The sequence below is a fragment of the Brassica napus genome, chromosome C2, assembly GCF_020379485.1.
Source record: "Brassica napus cultivar Da-Ae chromosome C2, Da-Ae, whole genome shotgun sequence".
NCBI classification, from domain to species: Eukaryota; Viridiplantae; Streptophyta; class Magnoliopsida; order Brassicales; family Brassicaceae; genus Brassica; species Brassica napus.
The window spans coordinates 49,792,738-49,804,181 of NC_063445.1; the positions used below are offsets into that span (position 1 = coordinate 49,792,738).

Below are 11,444 nucleotides of genomic sequence, written 5' to 3' on the forward strand. Positions count from 1 at the left end.
TCGAACCTTCATCAACCCTAGATCACTACAATCAAACCGAAGATTAGGATTTAGAAACTCAGAACATGAAGAAGAAGAAGAAAAACACAAACTCATATTATGAAATCGAAGAGAAATTACCTCATCTTTTTCGTCTCTTATAGAACATGGAAATCGAAGACTTCAATGCGACATGAAGAAGAAGAACAAGGTTTAGAGAAGAAGAGAATCTGGAACAAATTCGATTTGGGGCTAAATGGAATTAGGGTTTGTTCTTCTTTCGATTTGGGATTTTAGGAGTTAACCGAGCTTTCACTGATTAGGCACGTGTCACTAACGGTTTTTTAATGTTCTGTTAAACAGAGTTAACATCGTTAAAATCAAGGTGTAAAACCTCCGAAATCGAAATGTATTTTATTGGCAACAAAATTTAGTCCGTGTATTTTTTGGGAAGTCCAAAAAGTTCGAACCAAAAAAAAATGCAAAGAAGAAGCATCTTTTACCCGGTCATAGCTATTACCTTAACACCAAAGAAGAATTCGACCCAATGCTCGGAGGGATATAGCTCAGTTGGTAGAGCTCCGCGTAGAAGAAGTGGGGATACTTGGTTCAAGCCCTGACTAATTTTGGCCTCTTCTTCTCCCTATAAATCAAACTTTTCTTGTATTTTTCCGGCAAATCAAAATTAATCTGGGTATTTTTTAGGAATTTTCCCTTCTACAAATAATAAAAGGAAATAAAATTAAAACTAAAAATTTTTAAATATATACATGCACTTGATGTTTTCTTATTATTTCCCTCTTGTCTCTCTCTATATATACACGCTATTGTCACACACGTTCACACATACATTTCATACAACATTACCAAATCTCTCTCTCTCTTCATTCTCAAATTTCACAACTTTCTTGTGATTTCTCTAATATGGAAGCTGTGAGTAGTGTTGATGAGAGCTCAACAAGTACAGTTTCCATCCACACTCCGGCTAAGATTACACCGCCGCCGAAGACGGCGAAGTCGTCATCTCCGGCGAGTTTATACAGAATGGGAAGCGGTTCAAGCGTGGTTCTCGATTCCCAGAACGGCGTCGAAGCAGAATCAAGAAAGCTCCCGTCGTCAAAATTCAAAGGCGTCGTCCCCTCAGCCAAACGGAAGATGGGGAGCTCAGATATACGAGAAGCACAAGCGCGTTTGGCTCGGGACATTCAACGAAGAAGAAGAAGCGGCGCGTGTCTACGACGTCGCCGCTCACCGTTTCCGCGGCTCTGACGCCGTCACTAATTTCAAACCAGACACGACGTTCCGTAACGGTGAAGGTGACGGAGACGAAGTAAAGTTCTTAAACGCACATTCGAAATATGAGATCGTTGATATGTTGAGGAAACACACTTACAAAGAAGAGTTAGAGCAGAGGAAACGCAAACGTAACGGTGGTAACGGAGACACGGAAGAGACGGCGTTTGCTAACGTTACGGTTGTGACGGGGTTTAAAACGGCGGAGTGTCTGTTTGAGAAAACGGTAACGCCGAGTGACGTCGGGAAGCTAAACCGTTTAGTGATACCGAAACACCAAGCGGAGAAACATTTTCCGTTACCGTTAACCGGCGACGTCTCCGTGAGAGGGACGCTGTTGAATTTCGAAGACGTTAACGGGAAAGTGTGGAGGTTCCGTTACTCGTATTGGAACAGTAGTCAAAGCTACGTGTTGACTAAAGGTTGGAGCAGGTTCGTTAAAGAGAAGAGACTCTGTGCCGGTGATTTGATCAGTTTTAAAAGATCTAACGGTCAGGATCAACAGTTGTATATTGTGTGGAAGTCAAAGGCTGGGTTGGAACAGGATACGGGCCGGGTTGTAGTGAGATTGTTCGGCGTTGACATTGCTTCGGTTAAGTCTCGAAACGATGTCGTAATGAAGGAAGAAACGGAGATGTCGTTGAGTAGTAATAAGAAGCAACGCCTTGTAACTACAATTTAACAACTCTCTTTCTTTGTTTTTTTCCTTGTAATTTCTTGGGAAAAAATTAATTATTTCTGTCAAATACTTCAGAGCCAAGTGAGTAGTGAACATCGAAAGTTTTTCTTTTACCTTTTTCCCTAAATTTTTATGCAATTTGATGTATTTTCAAGGATTCAAGAACTTAAAAACACATTAGATGTTACAAAAAATCCATCTCTAATATGTGGAAGAGTATCCCGACGTCTTCCTGTTCCTGATCACATACCAAAGCCACCATATCTTGAGTCTAGTGAACCACCAAAAATATCAAGTGCGTATCAGTTTCCTGATTCCAAAGGCATTGGGAATTAGACTATTCATAAATTTTGGCTAGAGTACGTAAAGATTAGTCTTTCTTCTTTTTTTCTTGGGGGTTCTCTGATCTTTTTCTTGAACTCCCTCTGCCTAGCTGACTACAAAGGTAGAACAATCATTTTGAAGGAGCACATATTTGATGACGGTAGAAGATGATAATGGAATCAGAGAAATATAAGTTGGTCTAGTGGATAGAACTCTTTGATCACCTGGGAGTTAACAAGTTACAAATTTGATTTCCGTTGAGAAGGATTTGTTTTCTAAAAGAGAGAATTAATCTAGTTTGAATCTTGTTGTGGGAAGATGCACATGTCGTCACCTTAAACTTCCTAGTTATTTAAAATAAAATATTTGTTTGTGTTTGATTGATTCCTGTAGAAGGGACATGATTACATGGGTATTTTAAAACCAAACAACCAACAACTAAACTAGAAATTAAGAAGCTAAACTAAAGTATTTACCAATTTATCCTATAACAATATCTAGCTCTCTTCTTGATTTATTTCTAAAGCAAAACTAAAGTTTTTTAATGACGGACTCAAACTTAAATAGATTCTTTAATGACAACTTTGCTTGCGGAAACTCTTGTATTAAGACAATACAAATTTGATTAGTAAAGAAATACGATCGTGTTATATTACGATTCTAGTACTTAGTGCTAGTGTGTTGATATGTCATTCGGATTCAAAACACGTATACATGATACGTTGCTGATAACAAATATATAACAATCTTCCGAACCATTATTCATTTATAAAAAAGAGAGAGGGAAAAACTCGAATTCATAAACCAAGAATCTACAAATTTGAAGGTAAAATATTCAAGATTCGAGGAAGAGGAGTGCAGTTAAGGGGATGAGCCAAAGCCAAGAAAGCTCTTCCAGTAGCCTCTTCCATGTTAACTTTAACTCCTTCAACTTTCCAGTCAAAGCATTGCACCATAACTCCAATAGTGATCCCTCCTAAAATATAAGCCACGTTTGATCCAGGACATGCTCTCCTTCCAGCACCAAAAGGAAGAAAGTTCAGTACATGCTCTCTTCTCGCATCCTCTTCCCCTAGAAACCTCTCTGGCCTAAACTCATCAGGATCCGTCCAAGAATCAATGTCTCTCATCACCGCATAAGCATTAATAACAAGTGACGTGCCCTTAGGTATGTAGAGCCCTCCGATCTTACACCCTTGTTCAAACTCTCTTGGCAAAAGAACACCCGGTGGGTGTAATCTCAGAGATTCCTTGATGACTGCTTGCAAGTAAGGGAGTTTTGGTAGATCAGTTTCTTGGATCAACCTTGTTTTTCCTACAACGGAGTCTATTTCTTCTCGCAGTCTCTCAAAGATTTTATGGTTGTTGAGGATTTCAGCCATTGCCCATTGTGTTGATTTTGAAGAGGTGTCACCGGCTCCAAAGAAAAGCTCCTACATTTGTTAATATATACTGTTATTTTGGTTCAGTTGGGTGTGCTAAGTACTCGAGGTGAACCATTTTTTTTCTGAAAATGGATCGAATTTTTTAATAACTTGAACCTGTATAACTCTATCACTCAGAATGTAACCTCAACGAAACCTGAATAATACTCCATTTGCTTTTTTTTATGGTGTTACAGTATAACCTTTTTAAATTAATACTTTATAAATTAATATATACTAAAAATTCCTATAAAATAATATAATTTTATAGTCCCAAATTGAGTTTTTGGTTCAATTAGTATATCGATAAATTAATATCTCTATAAATTAATAAAAATTATAGTTTTGGTGTATTCCCAACATTATTAATTTATAGAGGTTTTCACTGTATATCTAAAAACCTAAAGATTAATAAATTTAATTTTTAAAAGGCATTTTTAAAAATAGTTCAACCAATCATACTAAACCGTAAAATCTAATTAGTTAAACAAAATTTTCTAAAAGTTAAAGTTAGCATAGAAGGATCAAAATATCTTATATTTTAATGAACACAAAATCTTTAAAAACTTTTTATATTTAAAAAACCGATGGATTATATGCAATTTAAAGGGATCAACCTAAATATTAAATTAATAATTTTAATCAACCATATAAACAAAAAAAATTAATAATTTTGATCAAATACATTTTAATGTATTGAATTTTTAAAAGAGTGTTATTAATTAATTTCTGTAACATTTCTTTTATCTAAAACCAAAGCGAACCAAATATCAAAAACTTTCAAACAATTTTTTGTAAAAAAGAGTCAGTTCTATTGGGGGATTATTTACAAACAGAAACAAATCAAGATACTAGGTCTGACATTTTCGGTATTGACTCGGTTTGAATTGATTATTTTGGGTATTTGATAGTTTAGATAGAGGATTTTATGATTCATCTAGGAACCACTATTTTTTTTTGTTCCAATGGATTCAGATAGTTTTGGATTCTGGTTGGTTTGGATATTAAAATTAAGAACCGTTTAATATCCAAAAAATCTAGGTTTTGTTTGATTTTGGTTTGGTTATTTTGGGTAATTTGGATCAGTTAGATAAAATATCAGGTTTGATAAAAAAAAAGGGATAAAATATCAGGCATTTCAAGTAATTACGAGTAATTAGGATGATCCAGATAATTTTGGATGTTTCGGATAATTTTGGATAGTTCGGGTTTTCAAATACTTTTGGATATTTGGTTCGGTTATTTCGGATATGAAAACATATGAATTATTTAAATATTCGAGGGTTTCGGCTTGATTTCTGGTTTTGGTAATTTGGTTTGGTTCCGGTGCAGATTTCCGGATCCGGATGAAATGTATACAACTCAGTTACTTTGGTCTGGTTACGGTGTGGATTTTCGGATCTGAGTAACAATGTGTAGGCCTATCCGCCTAAAAGAAACTAAAAGCTCTGAGCTAGGTTGTATTTTCAGTGAAATATTATACCAAACGTGAGAGGATAGACTTACCGCTAATAACGCCTTGATATGGCTCCTGTTGATCTTATACTCAGCATCCTCGTCTCCACAAGCTGCCAACAATGCGTCCATAATTTCACTACCTTCATGCTCGTCCTTTTTCTCTTCGTATCTCACAATGATCTTTTCCAGTAGCTCCCCGAACCTGTATGAAACACTCATCACCTCCTTTTTAAATGGTGGTGAGATCCGTAGCTTCTCAAGCGGCTTACGAAGGACTTGTTGCAAAAATATCTTCTGTGTCAAGGCAGCGATCTCGATACTAAACTCAGATACTCTCTCCTCCTCTGAGAAACTCCTTCCCAAACTCATCTTTCCGAGGATAACGTTAACTAGTCTCAAAGCTTCCTCACCGATCTCAACGCTCTCTTTCTTCACTGCCTTATCAAGCAGATCTCTGTAGAACCTCTCTATCTCAACTTCACGTAGGCCTCGTGACCGCTCCAGCGCCTGGGGTCCAAGCATTTTAGTAGTGATAATTTTCTTTACGAACTTCCAGTAATCTCCACAGGGAGCTTTGATGAAGCCAGAAGAACCAAACACAATGCACTCATCGATGCCAATAGGGCCATGGGAGGAGATGCTCATGTCGTGGTCTTTGAAGATCTCGTAGGCCACTGAGGCAGAGGAGACGAGAAGGATGCGGACATTGAAGATGCGGAGATGGAGCAGAGGTCCGTACTTGGATGAGACTTTTTGAAAAGACTTGTGGAGTGAAGTAGAGAAGAGAAGGTGAAGGTGACCGATGATAGGAAGAGAAGGAGGGCTTGGAGGTAGGTCAAAGACATTCTTCGGTTTCTTGAAGAAGAAGGCAAATAGAAAAAAGGTTGAGAATATGCATAGGAGGATTAAGATAAAACTATTTTCAAAGTCAAGGCTGGTCATAGCTTCCATTTTTGCTCAAAAGAGAAGATGAGGGGGATGAAACAGAGGAACCTCTTAAAATATCAGAAGGTGAGTTAATGGAGATCTGAAAGTATATAATACTAGTAATATCGTATTATGAAATTTTATTTAACAATTGAATTGTTTTACAGTTCCAACGTGACAGACAACGATTCTAGAGATTCGGGATTCTCGTTGGCAAGTACGGAGTTGACTTGCTCATGTGGAAGAGTTATGTCACTGATGGGTTTAGCGTTACCGTGATTTTAGTTTGATGGTGTAACCAAAGGGCTTGGTCCGCTTCAAAACCAGTATAGGTCTGAAAAGTCGAACCAGTCAGCAGCAAACCAAAATAAAATCTGGTTCTGCGAATAATGTTCGATGATTAAAGGAAAAACTAAACTAGTAGCAACTAGCAAGACAATGGACATCCGTACCAAGTCACTTGAGTGTTTGCGTGTAATAAAAACAACAGAACACAAGAATCTCACTATTTGCTTCATCTTCTTCTTCCGGAAATTCCCACATTACTCCTTCCTCGTTATTGTTTCTGGACCTGATCGCAAAAATAGTTAAAGGACAAACAAAATACCAAAAGTTTATCATCTGTAACAAATAACTAGCAAGGGTTATGAATTATTGAACGAATTACTTTCAACATTATCCACATCAACACTATTATACTTCTCCCCATCGTTCTGTCCTTTTGTCTTTCACGTACTGTCAGCTTCTGTGTCCCTCCTTTTCTCTCGTTCTCTTTCAGTCCTCCGATCCCAATCTCTATCCATCCGCTTACTTCCTTCTGAATCCCTATCTCGCATGCTTCCCTCCTTGTCCACATCCCTCTCCCTACAAGAATCATGATGTCTTCCTCTGTCTGAAAGTTCATCTTCCGCAGCAAGCCTTGATCTACTCCGAGCTCGAACTTCGTAACAGACAGTTACTACTCTTCTTATGCTTTTCTACCGAGTTCTCTGAAGAAAATGAACTCATGCCATTATCATAACTTCTCTTACCAAAACTCTCTCTGAAGGACCTCCAGATTCTTTGTACCACCTCTTGTAGAGGCATAAATGTAGTTTGGATACAGAATTACAAACAAGCTTGCAATCCAAACAGACTCCAATCGAAGTAACATCCATCAGCTCTGCTTCATCACCGCCTGATGGAATCTCGTCCTCGCGCTTCTTATCACGGTGATCACGCTTTGTGATGACGACGGTGCTTGTGCCGCTTAGGTGATTTATCGGTTTCGTCGGAAGATGAAAACGAACGGTGGTGAGATTCGATCTGCTTGTCTTCGGCCATGAGATTTGTCAACTAAATTACAAAAGCAGCACAGACAACAGGATATAGAAACAATATTGAGGAGGTTCAAATAGAAATAAATATTTATTGTATAATACTCCCTCCGTTCCTAAAAGATGTATGTTCTGGAAAAAAAATTTGTTTCAAAAAGATACATTTTTTACTTTTTCAATATATGATTTTATGAAAAATTGTAAGTTTCAAAAAAATTAATGGTGTTTATTGAATTTTTATTGGCTAAAAATTATGAAAAATTGTTATTCACAAAAAACAATGCATATTTAATGAGTTTTCTTAATATATGTGAAAAGTTTAGAATATGCATCTTTTAAAAACAGAGGGAGTAATAAATATTTATACCTGTTGTATGTGCTGCGTTTTAAAATATTAGCCAGCCAAGCATTTGGATGTATGTTACTACTAGTTATATATTTTTAAAATTTATATTAAGAAAATAAATTAAGCAGTTTACACCACTATCTTTTTTTTTTTTTGGAATGACAAAAAGTAACAAACGGTACTAGAGATTAATTATATTCGTAATGCCGAACTAAATATACAGTGGATATCATGTATATACAAACTTGTTTTCTTCTGATGTTATACATATATGATATATTGTAGATGATAAGAGACCAAACGAATTAAAGAGAACTAACACAACAATGGTGTGGTCACCTGATCAGGTTGTACGGGATATTCATACTGTGGTTCATGGTAGTGCTCTTCTTCTCCTCCGCCGTGGTCGCCAGAGAGATGTTCAATTTCGAGAATCTCAACCCTCCGTTTCATTTTCTTCTGCAGTTTTACTGCAATATCCGATGGTCTAAATTGTCCGCACACAATTATCTTGCGTTCCTTTTTCTCGATCACGTGTGTCTCAACTTCTTCATAAAAAAGCATCAAGAACATGTATTATAATATTAGTATCGCATTCTTTAGCTTTTCATCTCAACATTATGCACGAACTTCAATTTTGATTTCATGCCATTCCTCTTGCTCATTTTCTACAAATTTGTTTCTACATGATAACGATTATATATTTACATACCAACCTTTCATATTGATAAGAATCCTTCTTACTTTTCTACAACAAGCATTGCAATCCATGTTAATCCGCATCACAGCACAACATAGCCTCTGCTTTTCACCATCAAACATCAAACCAAACACACACAAAAAAACATAATCTAACAAAAAAACAAACCTTTTCCGACATGGAACGAAAGAACAACAATGATATGTTTATGGTTAGCTATGGTAAAATTATATATTAAGCTTTTGGAATCTGATTCTCCAACTTAGGTTGAGCAGAGAAGATAACACATAACCCAACTGGTTTTCTTATGTTACCTATGAATCATTGAGAAGCATCTAATAATATATCTGATTTGTTTCTAGATGGTTTCACAAAACCGGGGAACAAAAATGAAATAACCGGTTTAAAAACGTGCAAACGCTTTCCAAAACCGCACTTGTGACCCCACCCACTGCAATTTTTTAATCTCCAAGAATATTACGACAATGTTTCTTGCAGCAATGCAATGCCACGGATACTACAACAGTGAGTCCGTGTGTGTCGACAAAAATATAAAAATGAACAAAAGAATAATCTATCTATCTATATCTATAATAATAAAGCAGAGCTCTCACCTTAGTTTTCCACGTCACCAGGAACCTATGGGCAAAAAAAAGTACACGTGTCTTCTCTTTTCCGTTCAACAACATATCTTTGTTTTTATTTGGGCTCTTAATACTTGTTTTCCCCAAAAACGACCACATATGTCTCAACTCTTCCTCCGACTACCGCCCTGAAACGTATTAGATCTCCTTTAATCTCAACATTAACTTCGAACCCACTTTCTCTCAATTAAACATTGTCATTATCAAATGTAACCCCTTGAAGCTCTTGAGTATAAATGTGTTTCTTCTCTGCGATGAAACCCAGTCAGTCTTCCACCTTCCCATACGATACAAACCCTAGTCGCCGGAGATGACTTACCCTCGCACGACTCCGCTCACGCTTCACCTTTGCGATGATCATTAAGCGTTGCAATAATGTCAAGTCATCAAGATCACCCACAATTCCTACTAACTCTTTTTCGATGGAAGTATCACTCTACCTTCTCGACTTCATTCCACTCACATGTATATATACACCTCCTCAAAGTGTTAGATGTATCGTTTATCTCTTCTGTTTTGCAGAGCTTCTTGGTCTTGTTCAAAAGTTATCTTCCAATCATGGCAACTTCTCAGATCCAGAATTGAAGGCCGGCCGCTGCAAACAGAGTCTTCAGACAAGACTATTTTGTTTTTGGGAAGGGTGGAATTACAAAAAAGGGAAAGGGAGTGAACGGATTGGTGTTGATATGGTTCTTATTGATCACAACCAGCACCCTCCTCTACCTAATTTTGAATTAAACGTAAGTAACAATACTAATATTTAGTGTTAGCAAGACTTTAAAGTTGTTAATTGTTGTGGATGCTTGAACTTTCTCAGGGAGGGAATGACCATATGTCTGGTGCTAGAGCAATCAAGAAAAAGCCACCTGCTTTGAACACTATTCGCCTGAACAATGGAGGCTGCACAGCTAATGTGAATGCTACAAGCCATGCACTCCCCGTGTACATCCCAATTTAGGACCCTGATTGGAACAGTGACATTGGAGAGGAGGAGTTAGTTGAAGAGGAAGGCTGAAGCGCTAAGAAGACCCGCAAAGACCAAGTGATCTATATGGGGAGTGAGTGTGAGCTGGTTTAGTGTCATAGCTATTTTGCATTTCAGACTTTGTTTTTATGTTTTCTGCATCGTGAGTGACTACATTTCCAACATATTCTGAACCTATGGTAGGTTCTTTGCTTTTTTTTTCAAGATTATCTGCATATTTGACTTTTTGTTGATCCATTTATATTAGTGAACACATATCTGAAACAATTATTTACATCATCATCTCGATTAAATCACATGATTAGTTTGCTTGGAAGATTATCTGCATATTTGACTTTGTTCAAGATACTACAAGAATCGTGAAAACAAAACTTTGAAACTTTTACAGCCTCCTTTGAACAAAAAAAAAGACAACCTCGACTTGCATTATCTAAGAAGAACAAACTAAGATTGCAACTACGAGAAAATGCTTTTCCCAATGTTCATCAGCCTCTATTTTTTTGTGGATTCATCTTTCCGATAATAATAGGTTTATGCACATTCACCTAACCACTTACGATTCAGATCACCTCCACTCTTACTTAAAAAATCTAATACTTTGTCAACAAGTCAGAGATAATAACGATCGGACTTTCACTCGAAAAGTTAACAAAGAGAGCAGCAAATCACATTTCTAACTGTGACAAAACAAAAGATTCAAGGAAAACAGCTGTAGCCCAAGCTTCAATACAACCTGACCAAACCTAGGCCTAACTGAAACAAGACAGCTAAAACCACATCGATTAACTTATATCACAATCAGTAAGTTGTCTAAAACCACATCGATTAACTTATATCACAATCAGTATAACATAAAACACAACAATAAAATAAAAAAATAACTACGGGAAACAATCCGCGACAACTAATAATAAGCAGAAATACACGATGTTTTATAACTGGTTTGTGACAATCTATAACTTGAGCTGTGACAACTAATAATTTAGATAAAATACATAATATATAATAAGCAGAAAAATCAATAAAACCCAAAATAAAAGAAATTCATTATAATATTGCTTTACATGTTTTATAAAATCCAGACCAATAAAAATAAAAATTGAATCACACGAAAAAAGTTATTTGGTCAGCAAAACCAAATTAAAGAAATTAATAAGATAAAATATGGATAACCGTATTTAAAGATTAATATATATTCAAATATACAATATAAAATAATAAACTGTAAAAATAAAACATAACTCAAAGCATATAAATTTTAAGAATAAAAATATGAAAATCATAAGAACAAAAAGTAAGAAATGACCCGTCAAACCATTGACCATCTATATCCACTTACTTTTCTAAAGATTTTATGACAAAATGTTTA

General features: G+C 36.3%; 1 protein-coding gene and 1 pseudogene across 1 annotated transcript; one reads left to right on the forward strand and one right to left on the reverse strand.

Moving 5' to 3' along the window:
- Positions 1–238: 238 nt before the first annotated feature.
- Positions 239–2,094, forward strand: LOC106379817 (annotated as a pseudogene).
- A 411-nt stretch (positions 2,095–2,505) lies between these two features.
- LOC106379816 (cytochrome P450 705A1-like) lies at positions 2,506–11,220 on the reverse strand. Its single transcript, XM_013819683.3, has 5 exons — positions 8,615–11,220; positions 8,463–8,547; positions 8,086–8,294; positions 5,206–6,012; positions 2,506–3,708 (listed from the first exon to the last, which is right to left on the reverse strand). The coding sequence occupies exons 1-5, from the start codon at positions 8,624–8,626 to the stop codon at positions 3,088–3,090; spliced, it is 1,734 nt and encodes a 577-aa protein (XP_013675137.2). The 5' UTR covers positions 8,627–11,220; the 3' UTR covers positions 2,506–3,087.
- Positions 11,221–11,444: the final 224 nt, after the last annotated feature.

Excerpts from the sequence above, each read along its gene's own strand:
- LOC106379816 (XM_013819683.3), bottom strand. Across the intron at positions 8,295-8,462 it reads GATTCTTATCAATATGAAAG|AAGTTGAGACACACGTGATC; the intron begins GTTGGTATGTAA and ends TTTTTTATGAAG. Across the intron at positions 6,013-8,085 it reads ATCCCGTACAACCTGATCAG|AAACCGAAGAATGTCTTTGA; the intron begins GTGACCACACCA and ends TTCTTCTTCAAG.